At 31.6% G+C, this 19,330-nt stretch overlaps 1 protein-coding gene across 22 annotated transcripts in view; it reads left to right on the forward strand.

Moving 5' to 3' along the window:
• LOC143075823 (uncharacterized) overlaps positions 1 to 19,330 on the forward strand; it is a 61,537-nt gene that overhangs the window by 33,212 nt on the left and 8,995 nt on the right. For 3 of the 22 annotated variants that reach the window (XM_076251382.1, XM_076251381.1, XM_076251387.1), the window contains 8 exons: positions 138 to 310; positions 2,558 to 2,668; positions 3,358 to 3,402; positions 3,993 to 4,034; positions 6,415 to 6,503; positions 8,498 to 8,611; positions 10,942 to 10,985; positions 13,760 to 14,046. In XM_076251382.1, coding sequence (XP_076107497.1) covers positions 138 to 310; positions 2,558 to 2,668; positions 3,358 to 3,402; positions 3,993 to 4,034; positions 6,415 to 6,503; positions 8,498 to 8,611; positions 10,942 to 10,985; positions 13,760 to 14,046 — 905 coding nt within the window. Of the gene's footprint in view, positions 1 to 137; positions 311 to 1,970; positions 2,007 to 2,557; positions 2,669 to 3,357; positions 3,403 to 3,992; positions 4,035 to 6,414; positions 6,504 to 8,497; positions 8,612 to 9,440; positions 9,480 to 10,941; positions 10,986 to 13,759; positions 14,047 to 19,330 lie in introns of all 22 variants that reach the window. The other 19 variants (XM_076251396.1, XM_076251400.1, XM_076251397.1 and 16 more) reach the window with 17 other exon arrangements.

A 19,330-nucleotide genomic window follows, 5' to 3' on the forward strand; every position in this document is an offset into this window, starting at 1 on the left:
TCTTGGACACGCGACATCCTCTTCCATTAAAATCTGATTTTCTTCTACTTCTGAAAGTGGCGTCAAGACCACACAAAAAAAAAACCCCATCAAAATTAAAATGTATACGTAATAATGAAACATTTATATGTTATCAGGGCTTACAAGGATATAGACCTAGATTCTGCAATATTGTCAAAAGTATGCAGTTACATTCAAGAGAGGGACGGGATATGTCTCCGTGTACAGGGGATTCTGGGTTTGATGAATTTGATTATTTCACAAAAGACGGGAGAATGATAAACCGGTGGAGAAAAGAAAGCACAGCAAGGTAAATTAAGATCGAGAACGTTTTACTCCTATAGAATACTTGAATATTTGTTATGGAATTAATTTGCTTAAGGATATATTGCTTATGCTAGTGGTTACTTGAAATAGGAAGGAAGTGTATTTTTTTTTTTATATTTATCTATATTTGTAAACTTATTTAATTAGTTACCTTATGCTTTTATTATCTAGAATGAAATTCAAAACAGTGTGGCTGTGGCCATTGATTGACACATCAGATTCATCCATTGACTGGGACAATTTAGGTGAACGTTTGTCTGTAACGACCACTGTTAACGACGTACCTACGATAGACATTTAAACTGTTGGGTCACTAAAGGTTTCTAAACGCCTTTAATTATAAAATAATCCGAAAAATTAATCAGAAATAACCTTTATGTTTTGATTTATATAATTGGTATAAATCAAACATCGTGTTATTTCTGATTAATTTTTCGAATTACTTTATTAAGATGTTGAGAACCTTTGGTGACCCCATAGTTTAAGTGTCTTTAAAAAGTACATAGTGAGCAGTGGTCGTTACATACAAACGTTCACCTAAATTGTCCCAGTCAATGGATGAATTTAATGTGTCAATCGATGGCCACAGCCACACTGTTTTGAATTTCATTCTATGTTTAGGCAGTCGAAACATGCCTTTTGTCGAATAGGTTGGTTTGAGATGTAACTTCCGTATTCTCGTTCACCAAAAATTGTCCAATTCCAAATGATTTTTATGATCTTGTACTATTGATCTGTTGATTTTGAAGAGTTTAATATATGATTCTGATTTTTCTTCAAATGATGAAAAAATCTAAACTTTAAATGATGATATACCAAAGATTAAAAATCAAAAGTTAAAAATCTAACTTAAATATTTAGAAAATATCACGAAATCAAACAAATATTAATCATGACCTTGACTTTAATGAGTATTTTATCTCTTGAGAAAAGTAAAAGAAAATTTTATGGCATACAAAGGTAATTTTCGTTTCTCTGTTCCGTTCGAACCCATTGATTTAAAACGACAATCGTTATATTAAAGATAAATTAATGTGCTTGTGGTTCCAGAACAATATTTTTATAGTTCTTTACGTTTTAATTTGATAAATAGTTTCCGATAAATTTAATCATTATGGGCTTTTATAAAGGGAAAATGTGATTATATCAAACTTTCTTTTAAAAGTGTTCTATATTAATGGCGAAATTACTCTTAAATAATTTGAAATTTTATTCTGTGGGAAATTGCTATATTTCTAATTAATCCAAAGTTTTCAAAACCCAATTAGAGTTCTAAGATGTACATTTAAAGATTAAAATTGAGAGAGAGAGCTTAATATTTCACGCGAAGCAAACGTAAAATTGCTAGAAACCTTCTTACTAGTGCAATAGTTAGTTTTGTTTTATGGTTGTTTGACCAAACCTGTGTTTTCAAACATTGTTTTGTTCATCATGAATTGAAACAGTTCTTGGAATTCAGTAAATGATATCTAAGTTGTTGATTTCATGAAAATTGAATGTTGCATATTCACACTGCCGATGGCAAGAAACTTTGAAGAATATTTGTAAAATATGCCATCTACATCAAGTATGGGAAGTAACTCTAGTGATGGTAAAAAAGTTCGTTTTTCGCAATCATTAGATATTCATATACCTGATTTCAGCTACGACGATGAAGGAAGTGACGTTTTTGAGCAAGCGTAAGTGTATCGCGTCCTAACCAATATTGCGTTTTGTTTAACATTCCGTAAAATTAACCTGTATTCACTACTCTTCATTATTACCCAAAGTAATTTAATCACTGTTGAATACATAACAATTTTAGAAACAATACCTAACAATATGTTGTTTACTAATTTTCTATACATATTTACTAGCAATTTTTTTTTAGATTTTAACCATCATGATGTCTTATAATAGTGCATATTATTCCCAAATGCGTCTAAAATCCATTGAAACTGAAAAAGGTGAATCTATATTTTACGTTGAACAATGTCTTTTATCAGATACAATGTATACATCTAGAGCCTGAATACATTTACTGATTTAAAACATTTACAGTGCTTTTAAAAATGCTATTGAAATTTCAATGCAAGTTCCGTTTGATTTATATTTTTGTGAAAAATAACGCAAACCAAGAACTTGTAATAGAAATAGACACAGAACAATCCCAAAGTAGATGTGTTGTGTAAAATTGAGAATGAAATTGGGAAATATGTTCCTATCTAAATTTTAATTCATTCTTGAATAGCAAAGCAAATCGTCATTCAAGAAATGCCTTAGACTTGTGGCTATCTTTAGGAGAGGACGAGTATGGGAATCGAGTGAATTTCAGACCAAATTATATGTTTGGTTTGTTCAGGTGATCGAAGAGTGCTTGTGATGAAATGTACATTTTTGCCTCACGGTGCAGTTGCTTGTGTGCAAATCTTGCATACAATGATGCATAAAGCATTGGTTGCAGTAACCAATATCACACTGTTTTGTTGGATACTGTATTCGGGTTTACACGGGAATAGGTTTAAGCACATGTCTTTTTTCCAATTGTTGCAGGTTTTTATCTCTCTCTGTAAAGGATAATCACCAACTAAACTTATCTATCATATATTATGTGTTTAAGTATACTTTCAATATATCCACGTTTTCATGCTTTCATTATATCCACGTTTTCATACTTTCATATCTTATATGATTTAATCTGTGTGATTTAGCTTACACGTTTTGTGTGGATGTACATTTGTGTATGTAATTGACATATTAACCTCTTGTTTTTCATCAAATAAAGAGAAAAATCCTAATTCTGACATTTCTGTCGAGCTTCATTAAAATAATTATGAAAGTCTATTAGTTTTCAGGTTTTGAATTATTAATAAATAAAACTATGTTACTTAATGTCATGCTATTTGACACAGTAATGTGACTATCATCTTTATTGATTGCTCTAATGATAACATTGAACAATTCTACATAAAAAAGGTTGATTCGAGTTGTCTGAATTTACTTAATATAAAAAGCTATGTCATTTCATCTTCCGACATTTTTGTTCAACAGCTCCATACCAGAACATCCCGAGGTTATCAAACAAGATGATTTATCGTAAGTCGAACACTTGTTCATTTCGCACACTTCTTTGACACATATGTACCTGTGTTGTGTTCAGCATTTTTGTTTTATACCTCCAATATATACATTGTTTCGTTCCCTTTCCATGCTCTATCTTATTTTTATATTATATGTATCAAATGCACTACTGATATATTGTTTCTCTTATGAACTTGGTATATCACAACAACTTCTTGATTTCACGATTGTATTATTATACAACCACCTGTGTTTTTGCAGTTTTGCATATTATCTCGTTAAACTGTATTTTTCTTTGTTTTACCTTTATCACACAATCACTCAATTTTAATCATTCTTTCTCCATTTTCTTCCATATACACTTTTTTAAAAGTTATTCTTTCTTAAATCCTATTTTTATTACGATTTGTATCTGGTAATTCATGTTATATATATGATGTCTTCAACATATCAAACACTGACTGAGTTATGAGAAGTAAATTTTATAACAAACTGTCAGCATTTATATATTACTATGGATGTAGCTAACGAGTTTTTCCAATAGTAATGATTTTGCATCATTTGCAATAGTACTCCCAATAATTGTTTATTTCGATATCGTTTAGTACAATACCAGAAGACTCTGAATTTATACGAGACTTTTTATCGTAAGTCATGCACGTTCGACAATACCCACCTTGTATATATTTAGTTATCGTCTTTCAACCATTTCGAAATGTATGCATGCTTTTACTTCATAATCAATATTTACTGCAGAATATTTACGTTTTGAAAGACTGAAATACTTACATATAAATTTACGCCTATACTGATAATAAGTTTCAATCTCTACCTAAAACACATGTGTAGTGTATCTTCTACTTGCCTGCATTGTGGTGATACATAGTGAACCAGACACCTACATTTTTGTAAATATCTCGTTTGTGTATCCTAGTTTCTATTATCGGTTATGGCATTTTGCATAAAGTTCAAATATACATTTGTATATAGTTATAATTTATTAAGTGTTACCAGTGCGTTTCGGTGTATAGTCCTGTGTATAAATTCTATGTTTGCTGCATGTAGTGATGCTGATGGCCAATATATCTGACTATTTAATTTATACCAGGGCAAATACAGAAGGAACCAGATAAGTGTACAATGCCCGTGATTAAAAAACACATCAGTCATTTATCAGACACAATCGGGGCTATAACATTCTGTATTGGACCAGTCCCAATACAGCTTCGGTTTTGTAAAGCCGTTTTCTGCTTTATTGACCAATTTACGAAGAAGCTGTCAAAAGAACAGTAATCGGAATTGCAAATGCTGATTTAACAATATTGGGGCGAATTTGAATATTTTCGTACACTAGCTTGTTCAACATATTCAAACATGCTGTTTGTCTTACCACATTCTGTACTTTATAAAGTAGTAACACAATATGTTACAATATTCAGATTTCATGATATCTGAGATATAACATAGTATACAAGGCTTCTTATCTTGAAAGATATATAGATATATATTTTCTATAATCAACAGTTCTTCAGTTGATGTTCTTTGGTGGTTCACATCTAACTAGCGATCCCATCAAAATAAAAGGTCCGGAATCTATGTTAAATATCACATAATTTAATACGAATAAATTATTTGTGAACCGACGCCTCGATTTTCTGGACTGCTTCCATCAGATCGATTTTTGAGATATTAAAGTTCAATCAAATATTTAGATATATCATACAACGTTAAGATTATCGTGTTGATCCTGTCAATAATCGTGGTCAGATTGACAATGTCTGAAAGACTGACAGATGCACGCGTCTCCAGTCATAATCGATTATACGCATCATTAATTTTTTTTTTTGATTATCAATATGATAAAACTGATATTTGAGATACCAAAAAAGAATAACAAAATTGCATGTTTGTCATACCATCCTTGACCTCTTACATATACATGTTACTGTACTGTTTTGGTGACAAGGAATTCCTCCATGTATAGTGTTGTAAAAGATTAACCTGTGCACGTTCACCACCATACTATGCCGTCTTAGTTAAATATAAGATTTGTATGCTTCAAGGTGATTGCATATTGCAACCCTATTTCAATAGTGCAGCAGAAAATAGCATTTTAGCTGGTGCGCAGTTTAAAGAGATCTTTGTAATATTTTCAAAAATTAATGTTTTGATTTGTTAAAGTCCTTTAAATTTTTCAAAAACGAACAGATATCATTGACGTTGGGTTATTTTCATTCCAATAGCGTACATAATAACAATAAAAAAATACCCATGATAGTTCATTTTTTATAAGATGTCGTGTGGAGACTGCCTCTACGGTTCTTGCTATTAGGCATTAGTTTAATGTAATACTGATACTTATAAATACTAAGTTACGTAACTAACTTGCATGCTTTGTACCAAAGCATGACTTAAACCCTTAAGCCACTGGATAGATATAAAGCACAAACCATTATAATCTGAAATCCTTGCATGCAATCATTGTTCCGCGATCTATACGACAAACAATTTTAAAGAATCGCATGATTTTACCATTAAATAAAACTGCATGATATATAATGAGCATGGCTTAATCACTACGAGCTTAGTCTAACAATGTAACATAGCGCTGAAGAACACTTTGGTTAGGCATAAAGCATTGCTGATACATTCGTATTTCTAAATATGGAATACATTTCAAATTTATATTTTCCTGTTGTGCAAATTGCACAGCATGCATTGGTGATAATTATTTTAAAAGGTACATGTAGTGCTGATAATCAAATACATCAATTTGATTAAAAATGCTTGTCATTTCCTGTGATAAATTAGAAGTTTAAACACAAAAAGATAACAAAAGGTCCATGCATTAAAGATGATAAATATTTTAGCTTTTCAAATGCATTCCGTTTCAGACTGGACGTCGCTTTGTATTATGCAAACACTATTTATCTTATAATTGTATTACAGGCTTCATAAGTGTTCTTGTTGGGATTAAATTAAATCATTTACAAAAAACATCACAATATTTTTTTTACAATTTCTCAGGAAAGGTGCCGGTAGCGGACTTGATGGAAAACCCGGAACACCCACATCAATCAACGAAGATTTAGATCGCATGGACTTGACCAATTTGAGTGAGTAGAAATTTGACGTTACTGCAACACCACCTGTTACGCATATGCATGTCACTAGTTCACGACATCTTAAAACAGCATAAACCAAAATGAGAAAAAGAATAAATTTTTGAATTAGATTTTTAAAATGAGAAAGAAAGACGTAAAATCTGTGAATTAGCCATAACAAGACACAACTACAACTATAGTTCAATGATGGCCTGCTGAGTTCCGATTTAACAGCATGTCTTTTTGATCAATGATTGGTAAAGTACATTTACTTTGGAATATTTTCCACTGGAAGTTAGGAAAATAAAAATTAATCAATCAATTTTGAATATTAAAAGCCACGATATTTACCCGAACCCGTTGCACACGGACTATCACAAAGCCTATCATCAAAACGTTTGAAATAAAATTTGAAAAAAGAAAGTTGAAAAAAATGCAAATACAACCGTTTTCTTTTACTAATGATAGCATCCTTGTTTGATATCATTACTTAAAACACATTGCAAACTTTTTATAGATTCAAATGTATGTCGAAACATATATATTTGTTAATGTATATTTATTTATTCAGTAGTATTTATTATTTATATTCGGAGCTTTTATCTTAATAATTTTTGTCGAGCCTTCGACTTTAGTCGAAAAAGCGAGACTAAGCGATCCTACATTCCGTCGTCGTCGGCGTCGTCGGCGGCGTCAACAAATATTCACTCTGTGGTTAAAGTTTTTGAAATTTTAATAACTTTCTTAAACTATACTGGATTTCTACCAAACTTTGACAGAAGCTTGTTTATGATCATAAGATAGTATCCAGAAGTAAATTTTGTAAAAATAAAATTCCATTTTTTCCGTATTTTACTATAAATGGACTTAGTTTTTTCTGCGGGGAAACAAAACATTCACTCTGTGGTTAAAGTTTTTAGAATTTTAATAACTTTCTCAAACTATCCTGGGTTTGTACCAAACTTGGACAGAAGCTTGTTTATGATCATAAGATAATATCCAGAAGTAAATTTTGTAAAAATAAAATTCCATTTTTTCCGTATTTTACTTATAAATGGACTTAGTTTTTTCTGCGGGGAAACATTACATTCACTCTGTGGTTAAAGTTTTTAGAATTTTAATAACTTTCTTTAACTATCCTGGGTTTGTACCAAACTTGGACAGAAGCTTGTTTATGATCATAAGATAGTATCCAGAAGAAAATTTTGTAAAAATAAAATTCAATTTTTTCCGTATTTTACTTATAAATGGACTTAGTTTTTTCTGCAGGGAACCATTACATTCACTCTGTGGTTAAAGTTTTTAAAATTTAAATAACTTTCTTAAACTATCCTGGGTTTGTACCAAACTTGGAAATAACCTTATTTATGATCATAAGATTGTATCCAGAAGTAAAGTTTGTAAAAAGATTACTCTGTTTTTTTCTGTAATTTACTTTCAAATGGACTTAGATTTTCTTACAATCATAAAATAGTAACAAGAGGAATATTTTTATTGATTTTTTTCCTCATTGTTGTTGAGCCTGTGATTTACAGCAAAAATAGGCGAGACACTGGGTTCCGCGGAACCCTTACAAATTTTTGTTATTTAAAAGTAAATAATATGTAAATTCATATTTTTTCTACAATAATATAGGACATACTAATTATTTTAGTTTGTACCTAGATTAAATGCCTATATGTACCTGTTATTCGGTCATTTGAAGTAAGAAATAAGGAAAATGACATAGACATAAAATGTTCAGGAATTTCAAAATCAATATTTTACTTATATTAGCTTTATGTAAACTTATTAATCTGATTCAAAATACGGAACATCAATCAAATTATAAACCTCTGCCCCCTTTAAGTCATGCTAGCCATGTCAGTAAGTTCGGTCATACTGTCATGGTTAATGGATATAATATTCCAACATGTTGGGTTTGAGGCATCAAAACCATTTTTTTATTTACGTATGTGTTGACACCAATAAGCATGCAACACACGTCAACCTTATAATTTTTACAGATAATGAGGATTATGATCCGGAGTCAATTGAACTGGTACCTCCCGTTGTTATTGTAGAGAGTAAGTCGGGCAAACCACTGCACCGTCTGTCTATCGATATCAAACTTGCTTCTGGTATATCTTCCCTTTATTACACGCTGCTGCTTTGTATACTGCTTAATAAGTAAGAAGACATGGGTAACAGTTTATTGTTCAAATATTGGCAAGGTGTAAACGAATATGAAATCAATTTTCACACGGTGGGAATGAAATTGCTATAAGGATTGAAATATGTGAATCAATGCAATAAAAATCACACGTGTGAATGAAACGATGTATGTTTTATATGTAAATGGAAACGCAATAAGGGTCGATATATTTAAAAAAAATCTCAAATTTAAACTAAACACTTGTATTAAATTCAGCAACAAAAATCAAACATGCTGATATGTGAATATAATGAACATTAAATTACGAAGGGGATTTTGATTTACTTAAGAAAACAAATAACTGTCTCCAGTACACAAATGTACTAATTTTGAGTCTTCTTTCAAAAATATATATTATTCTGATTTTTTTGTCTCTAGACAAAAAAAAGTAAACCTTTGTATCGAACACAGATACAGCTAACATTTAATTATTGTACATATTTCACAGAGATGTGTTACATTCCCTAATACTCGCTAGCGCTAGACAAACAGGACACATTTTAAAGTACAATTAATGTTTCTGTTTCTTATCATACCTTTTCATGCCAATATTTTGAACAATAAACATTAATTTTGTCTTCTTACAATTTGCTTGCGAGATGATGAAGTGCTTGGTAAACTCGTGCAGTGAATGGAGTTGAATTGGGTTTTATTTGATATAACAATTGTAAAAACAAAATGAAAAGTATATTTTCCATATCATTTATAATCTTGAATATATTCTGAGCAATAAATAATATATCTGTATTACATAGACAACGTGTATAAGTATATCAGACAGAAAAAGATAAAAGGTTTGTTCGTAGAGAACTTGGAGATGGAATTTTTGCAATAAATAGTTTAAGTAGTGGAATTGGTTGGGATTAGTAAACTAATAGGGGTGAAGAGGCTTGACAGTTAATTGTACACATACATGTACATATTTCACATTTTCCTTTACGAAATTACATTTTGCCATATTTGTACTAAAATAATATTAGTTATTACTATACTGATTTAACACTTATGAGTTGTAACTCTTGAGTAGGTAACACACAAATTAGGATGATTTATTGAGCGGAATTGCATTTTTTCAAAAGCCTATGCAGATTTCATTACAGGACAGCGCAGCGACACCAACCGTTTTCTAAATAAGACTTTCTATTGGTGATGGTTGGTTTACATTTATAGATGCTAATGCTGATATTGCTATTAATAAAACTAACGACCATTTGAGCAAGCTATTATGTTATGATATTATTACAAAATTATGAGATTCTGATAAAAACGTGTACCCTAACAATACCTGATTATACTTGTATACTTCAATAAAACTGAACTTATCTACAGTGAAACCTGATTAAACCGAACCCTGAATAAACCGGAAACCTGTCTAATCCAAACTTGTTCTGAAGACCAATCATATCACATTTTATGCATTGTGAACTTTTTGAAACCGAATACCAGCCAAAACCGAACAACAACTCATATTCCGAAAGGGTTCGGTTTAGTCAGGTTTTACTGTATATAGATATGGTTTTAATTGATAGCGGATACATTTATGTCAGTGGGATTTTCAGTTGAACGGCATTACCTAAAACAGGAATCGTTTTCGCTCTTGTACTTAAAATCGTAAATCTAACCATTATCTTATACCTACATCACCGTATACTCATATTTACATGTATACCGTGCATGACTCATAGAAAGAGTATATATATACATTCAGCTATCAAATGGTCGTTATTTAACATTAAGTGGTACCTATAGCTATTTACTAAAATGCCTTTCATTTACTGAGTCTAAATGCATATTTTTTGCAGAAGCAAAATGGTGGCATGCACAGTTTAAGTATTTGTGTGTTTTCTAAAAAAAAAAGTAAAATTATTGAAATAAAAAGTAAAGAAATTAAACTAAGATTCTAATTACTTTTCTAGTGTATAAGTGACTCGGTTTTTGAAATTTGCTGTAATATATGTATACATGTAGTTGTAAGGCTTGTTTTAATGAATTATGTTGATTTTTATTTATAATATTACAATTCATGAATATTTCACACGCTTCGTATGAAATCAATTTGCATGAGTTAACTGTTTTAATTTTGCCATTGATATAGATTAACGTTCATTTTCACTTGTAAAGCAGTTTAAGAAAAAATCAATCACTTTTACATCATTTATACCTAATACATGTATGTAATTTGACAACGTATACATTTGCATTCGAAACAGAATTGAAAATTTTACAAATGTTTGACTTACACTTTTTGTATTGTAGGATTACAAGACGACGAGGATGATTTATTAAAGAAAAAGAGACATGTAAGTATAAAGCTTTAAGTACTTCCATTTTCAATAATAATTGTTTGTACTTATGTTCAATTCTCTGTCTTGGTAATACTCAAGACTTGTTTCGTTCATGTAATTCTCGTTTGAATTGTTTTACATTGTCTTATCGGGGCCTTTTATAGCTGACTATGCGGTATGGGCTTTGCTCATTGTTGAAGGCCGTACGGTGACCTATAGTTGTTAATGTCTGTGTCATTTTGGTCTTTTGTGGATAGTTGTCTCATTGGCAATCATAACACATCTTCTTTGTTATAGTTTAATTGTTTTACGTTCTCTGCTATATAAATCATTATTAAACATATTAACCTTCATGAATTTATACCAAACGAGGATTATGCTTATCCATATCCTTTGTTTTTTTCTATTATCATGATTATTTATAAACTGACCAAATCAAAATTTTGGTCTGTCGATCGAACAGACGGACGGACAATAACACACTTAACCTTTAATCAAGGTGGTACATGTACTTGTTGCGTCTTAATAAGTAAATTTACTAAATGAAACAGTTTTCAGAAGTATGTTGTTGGAAGGCTCAGACAGTACTACTTTCTCTTTTTGTTGCGGTTTTCACACACCGGCCTTAAAAGAAAAATATAAATATACGCGTTTAAATGCAGTTATAACTTCGAATACCAGACCAAAGGGAGATAAATCAAATTTCCTAGTTGCTCTAAAGTTGAAATTTAACAAAATTCATAAAGTTTGAAACAGATATTCGAAATTAAATGTTAAAGGAACTTTAATGTTTAATATTAAAGAAGTGTTTTATTATCTAAAATTGCGTGTTTCGTTTTTGACACAAAGAGTTAAACTTGAAAATACTTATGGGACTTAATTTTTTACTTCATCACATTTAATTTTTAATAAAATTTTAAATAAAATATTAAAACTCAAATACATACTTCTCAGATTTTGATGTTCTTTGTTTACCAAATAGAAAAGATACTTTTACCGCTGTTAGAACAGGAAAAATAGGAAATTTTAAATAAAGACCATTCCGCAGGAGTTGAGTCAAATAATTAACCAAGCTGAATAAGAATTGCGTTTTGTGCTTACAAATATAGTGCGGAATTGATCTAAATTTTGAGGATTTCTATTTATAAGACATCCACAGTTCACAGGAGCTGTAAATGTACTAATTTTAACGGAGGGTCGTGGATTTTTACACCCCTTTTCCTCCCCAACGCAGTGAGGGTTATATATTGATGCAAATATCTTAAAATTATGTCCATACACTTATGTACTGTTACACGTTCGTAAATTACCAATATTGTTTAATAAATCTATAAAGTACGGTATTAACCTGCTAAACCTAAAAACATACGCACATCCGGGTAATACATGGGACAAAGCTAAACAAACTTCAGATAATTACAAAAATATTGATTACCGACAAACTTCTATTGACAAACGATAAACGTTTTCTAATTGATTCCGACGGCGCTAAACAGTATTCCTAAAAGGCTTTTCATCATCACCTATGGTGCTGTATTTTTTCATCAATATTTTAACATCTCATCCTATTCTTAATAGGAATTTGCATGTAAAACGTTTTTATTCAGCACACAGTGATAGATTATTTGAGTTTTGACATGGAAAAGGAGACATTATGTAAATTCACTAGTAAGTCGATAATTTTCTGATTAATTTAACATTGTTTCAATTAAATGTATCATGTTAAGTTTTTACCTTTGTTTAGCGCAGTCGTTTAATTATTTATGATGATGCTTAAATTAGAAATCGAATTAAGATCCATCTGATATTAAATGAACTAGGGCGATGTATTTTATCGATAAATGATAAAGAAATGAAATGAAGTCTTAAAAGTAGAAGCTGAAGTCAAATTGTAGTTATCTTTTTTTTAAATAATGATTTTCTGTCAAATTCCTGCATGGAGTATGTTCTATAAGCAAATCACAGAAGGAGAAAGTTACACATCCATTTCGATCTATAAACCTTATAGTTGGTACTTTTATTGCAAATGATGCAAGCTAGAGGGTCTTCATAGGGTTTTAAAATGCACTGAGAGAGAGGGTCTTGTTGGGGTTTACAGAGTCTCTGAGAGAATACTGTAAAAAAACAGAATAATGTTGAAAAAATAGAACAAATAATGATACGCTTTCATATATAGATTAGAGAATAATGGACAAAAAAATAAAAATAAAATACCATGCATACAGAAATGAAAACGCTCACATTCAGGCCCCGGGCATGAACGTGTACTTATTTCTGTTCAAAGCAATACAAATGCTTCTCTCAGTCCACCAGTACCTTGGTATTGGTATGATTCAAGAGATATATTTCATTTTTACACTTCCAGTTCATAAGTCCGTGCAAGTGTATAGGTGCTAGTAGTGAAAGTAGCAGAAGCGAGAATACATTCGCCTGCGTCGTCAAAAAAATGAGCCCCTGTGATAAAAGTCGCAGAAGCGAGACTAAGGTATACTGCTTCTGACGTTTGCAGTGTAAAAAAAATGGTTAACAGTTTGTGTTTAAGGGCATCCGAAACAGTTTCTCAATATAATGTCATTTTTATAGATTTGAAATATGTTGTAGGCCTTGGCGAGTTAAAAATTAAAACACAAAATAAAACATAGGTCACCGTGCTCGTTTTCGAGAAAATTGATGCTGAAAATTGGGGATTTGTGCAATTTTGTAAAAAAGTTCCGCAATAATATAAAGTTATTAATCTCTGTATTAGAAGTATATATACTTGTTTTATTCTCCGACTGCCTTTTTTACAGATACATACACTCACAATACCCAATGACACTACATATAGAAATACTGACGACGACCACAACAGAGCCTCAGAATCACCTACACAACCCCCTCCTTCCCCAGATGTTTCGTTCTCAAAAGAACCAGTGAAACCACCTTCTCCTCCTAAAATTAAGAAACCAATAACTAAGAAAACATTAGAAAAGAAACCTTTCAACAAAAAGAAAAAAGAAGATATGGAAAAACCAGTTGAAGTACCGCCACCACCAAGAGAACCAACGCCGCCACCGCCACCACCTGTTGAGGAAAAGTAAGTGAAATTTGTATAAACTATACTTATGTTGTATTCTATTCGGGTTAACTTATTCTCTGATACTGGGATGATAGCTCATGTGATGTAGGTTATTAATTGAAGCCAGCAATAAGAGATACCTTCCTGCATTTAGAATAAATAGCAAGAACTTGCATGGGCAAGTCTTTTTTCTCAGAAACTACAAGAAACAAATATAGACTGAAGATTGTGTATGTCTAGAAGAAAATAATGCAGTATATGTATAAGAACGTTGTATAACCGCTGAGTGGTTACAACTAATGGTAAATGTTATGTTACTATGCAAGTAGTCAATACTATGGTTTTGACATGAAATATTAATGTAGTGTCCATTTGATATATCAACTGTTCATTAATTGCTGAATTAATTCGAAACTCAAAGGTTTTTCTATATACTCATGCATCGAATGCCTATGTCAGTTTACGCTGAAGTTTTATGGAAGTTTTTTGGTATAAATGCTATATACAACTCGCTCATTGATTTGGCTTACCAACCGTCTTTAATTTTTTGGTCACCAATGATTCATAAACAGACGAATCGTGCGCCTAGTGTACTGCATTATAAACCTTATATCTTTCAACAACTTTCAAAATTAGGAGCAGCATACAATTGCACTCAGTACTAACACTTCCCCCCCTTCTTATGTCATCGCTAGGGTCTTGGCCTGCAAAAGCCTTACATAATGTTGTACTTCTATAACATAATTCATCTGACTTAACAGTGGTTGTAAAATAAACTTTCATATCTGCTAACGTTCAAAATACGCATGGTACAATGTATGTTTGCCACTGGACGTTTATCAAATAACAATCTATTTCTACAAAGGTAAATAAACGTTGTGAGGCTCAGTTCTTTTTTGCTTAGCTTTTCATTGCGATAAGAGCAAATTACAGTCATGTGCATGTAATTCTTAAGTTCTAAAATTCATAAATATGTGTTACAATATAAATAAGAACCACAAAAGGAAATAGACATAAAACAAATGTTAAATAATATAGAATTTAAAGTATTTTGTGGTTATGTGTAAGTAAGAATTAACCATATTTACAAACGTTTTCTATAACATGAAAAGTCTACCAAATACTTCAACGTTTCTTTTATACTGAACATTTCTATATTGTAAATCAGTTGTACAAAGGCGTTTCATAAAACCTGTAGACATCAATAAATAGTAAAACTATACAAAGGTTATATAAACAATGCGATTCATTGTACGTCACTTGTTTGTTTTGTTTTATGTGCTGGCAATTAAGTGTAAAGTGACATCAAACCCTTAGCGTGTTAAATGTTTTCGAAAGAAGACACGAATTTCTCTTTAGGTGTCAATAACTAGTGGTTAAAAAGAGGCTACCGTAAATAGATATATTTACTTAGCTACATAATCACCTAGTTACCACTTGTACTTACTCAATTAAAACATTCACGCAATGTAGAATAAATGAAATACAAATTTGCACCTTTTAAAAATTGTCAAATTGACAATAAAGAAATTGAATTTAAAAAGTACGGTTCAATACCTCTTTAGAAAAATTAAAAAGACAAGATCGAACTTAAAAGGAAAACAGTGCAGTTATATCATTTAAATAAAATTTCTTTACTACTGAGTGAAATATTTTATTGGCTTCAATCCAATAGAGCTAATAAAAACTTTCATTTCAATAGTTAAAATAAATTTTGGTAATTATTTTTATTTGGGATTATCATTTGGATGATGAAGTTGCAACGGTAGTCAATTTGAATAGGGAATTAAAATTAAATCCAACAGACGAATTTGACATACCGCATCTGAAGGTTTGTTATAGTAGATAGATAAAAGTAGCTATTAATCAGTGTTCGTGTGTTTGATTGTTATTTTTCTTTCTTGAAACTGATTTTTTTCTAAAGGTTGTAAGTGGCTGTGGTTGTTAATTTCAAGCTAACCAACTACGAGACACTTGTTTATGAAACTTTGATCATTTTTACAACAAACTAGCATCGTTCTAACTGAGAAAAAATGTTTTTATTTGTTTGTTAAATTATAGTTTACATTCAACGTACTATACATCTACAATTTCATTTGAAGGAAAAGAGGGGAGGGTTGTCATCAATACAACTTCGTCGATAACAAATGCCCGATTTGTCACAAACCTAAACAATGAGTGCAATCTGAAAACTTTTGGAAACAGAATTGCAATTTTAAAACCACCCGTGCTTTGGGAAGGCACTTGAATGTTTAAGTCGATTTCATTTGCCATTCAAAATCAAAAATCAAGGTCGGCAGTTTCATTTTCCAAAAAGGATTTTTGTTATCGCGAGTCTTTATATTTTTTTTTTCTCAGTCGAGAGATCAAGATGATAAATTGTCGACGTAAATATCTGACATTTTCATATATCACTTGACTATCAGACTATCAGAATTGTCTGCACTAAGCAGTTTAAATATTAAACCCAGCAAAATTTGCTCATGTGAATTTCATATAAACTTTACTCAAACACTTTTGGATTTTTGCAAGACTCTAATTAAATTTGTGAATTTTTTAAAATGTTATTTGAATAACCGTTACGTTTTAAAAAAACACGTGAAAAGAAAAGGTTTGTGTTTTTTAAGTGAAATTCACATTCAATACTCGTGAAACGCAAGTGATACCAGTTCATGTGAGTTTCAAGTATGAGCTTACATGAGGTGACATTTATGTAAAACTCAAGTCTCAATTGAGATTCACGCGGGTCAAAATTCCCGGTGTACTTTAACTAATAGAGAAGAAGCTAAGCGGAGACTTTATATCATTTTGACATTTGAATAATAAACACATCCGTTTGTACGAGCCAAATGTTTAATGTGTTCAAATTAATATGAAATATACATATTAGTAATCCGAAAACTGTTCTAAGTAGTGAACGATCCATTAGATAAACATAATTTAAAGTTATACTGTATATAAAATGCAAGCAATATTTGTCATTTTTGCCATTTAAATACTGTGAAGTTCAGTAAAGTATAGTCAGTGATGGTAAGGTCAGCAATATTTACTTGTCATATTAATATTGTTAAAGTCGTTCAGAGATATAATAAGTTTGATTTAGGATAATAACACTTATATAGATTCACTGGCATGTCATACTTTCCAAGGGATACTGACATATCATACTTATCAATGGAGACTTGCATGTCATACTTAACAAGGGAAACTGATATGTCATATTTATCAAGGGAGACTGACATGTCATACTTATCAAGTGAATTTGACATGTCATACTTATCAAGGGAGACTGACAAGTTATACTGATCAAGGGAGACTGACATGTCATACTTATCAATTGAGACTGAAATGTCATACTTATCAATTGAGACTGACATGTCATACTTATCAAGGGAGACTGACATGTCACACTTATCAATTGAGACTGACATGTCATGCTTATCAAGAGAAATTGACATGCCATACTTATCAATTGGACGGACATGTCATATTTAGCTACTGAGACTAACATTTCATGCTTATCAAGAGAAATTGACATGTCGTACTTAACAAGGGAAACTGATATGTCATACTTATCAAGAGAAACTGGCATGTCATACTTATAAAGAGAGACTGATAAGTTATACTTATCAAGGGAGACTGACATGTCATACTTATCAATTGAGACTGACATGTCATACTTATTAATTGAGACTGACATGTCATACTTATCAAGGGAAACTGACATGTCATACTTATCAATTGAGACTGACATGTCATACTTATCAAGATAAATTGACATGTCGTACTTTACAAGGGAAACTGATATGTCGTACTTAACAATTGAGACTGGCATGTCATACTTACCAAGGTAAACTGATATGTCATACTTATCCATTGAGACTGACATGTCATACTTATCAATTGAGACTGCCAAGTCATACTTATCAAGGGAAACTAACATGTCATACTTATCAGTTGAAAATGACATGCCATACTTAGCAAGGGAAACTGACATGCCATACTTATCAGTTGAGACTGGCATGTCATACTTACCAAGAGAAACTGACATGTCATACTTATCCATTGAGACTAACATGTCATACTTATCAATTGAGACTGCCATGGCATCAGTTGAAATTGACATGCCATACTTAGCAAGGGAAACTGACATGCCATACTTATCAAGGAAAACTGACATTTCATACTTATCAGTTGAGACTGACATGCCATACTTAGCAAGGGAAACTGACATGCCATACTTACCAAGGGAAACTGACATGCCATACTTAGCAAGGGAAACTGATATGTTATACTTATCAGTTGAGACTGACATGCTATACTTAGCAAGGGAAACTGACATGCGATACTTAGCAAGGGAAACTGACATGCCATACCTAGCAAGGGAAACTGACATGCCATACTTAGCAAGGGAAATTGACATGCCATACTTATCAATTGGACGGACATGTCATATTTAGCTACTGAGACTAACATTTCATGCTTATCAAGAGAAATTGACATGTCGTACTTAACAAGGGAAACTGATATGTCATACTTATCAAGAGAAACTGGCATGTCATACTTATAAAGAGAGACTGATAAGTTATACTTATCAAGGGAGACTGACATGTCATACTTATCAATTGAGACTGACATGTCATACTTATTAATTGAGACTGACATGTCATACTTATCAAGGGAAACTGACATGTCATACTTATCAATTGAGACTGACATGTCATACTTATCAAGAGAAATTTACATGTCGTACTTTACAAGGGAAACTGATATGTCGTACTTAACAATTGAGACTGGCATGTCATACTTACCAAGGTAAACTGATATGTCATACTTATCCATTGAGACTGACATGTCATACTTATCAATTGAGACTGCCAAGTCATACTTATCAAGGGAAACTAACATGTCATACTTATCAGTTGAAAATGACATGCCATACTTAGCAAGGGAAACTGACATGCCATACTTATCAGTTGAGACTGGCATGTCATACTTACCAAGAGAAACTGACATGTCATACTTATCCATTGAGACTAACATGTCATACTTATCAATTGAGACTGCCATGGCATCAGTTGAAATTGACATGCCATACTTAGCAAGGGAAACTGACATGCCATACTTATCAAGGAAAACTGACATTTCATACTTATCAGTTGAGACTGACATGCCATACTTAGCAAGGGAAACTGACATGTCATACTTACCAAGGGAAACTGACATGCCATACTTAGCAAGGGAAACTGATATGTTATACTTATCAGTTGAGACTGACATGCTATACTTAGCAAGGGAAACT

The sequence above is a fragment of the Mytilus galloprovincialis genome, chromosome 5 (assembly GCF_965363235.1).
Source record: "Mytilus galloprovincialis chromosome 5, xbMytGall1.hap1.1, whole genome shotgun sequence".
NCBI classification, from domain to species: Eukaryota; Metazoa; Mollusca; class Bivalvia; order Mytilida; family Mytilidae; genus Mytilus; species Mytilus galloprovincialis.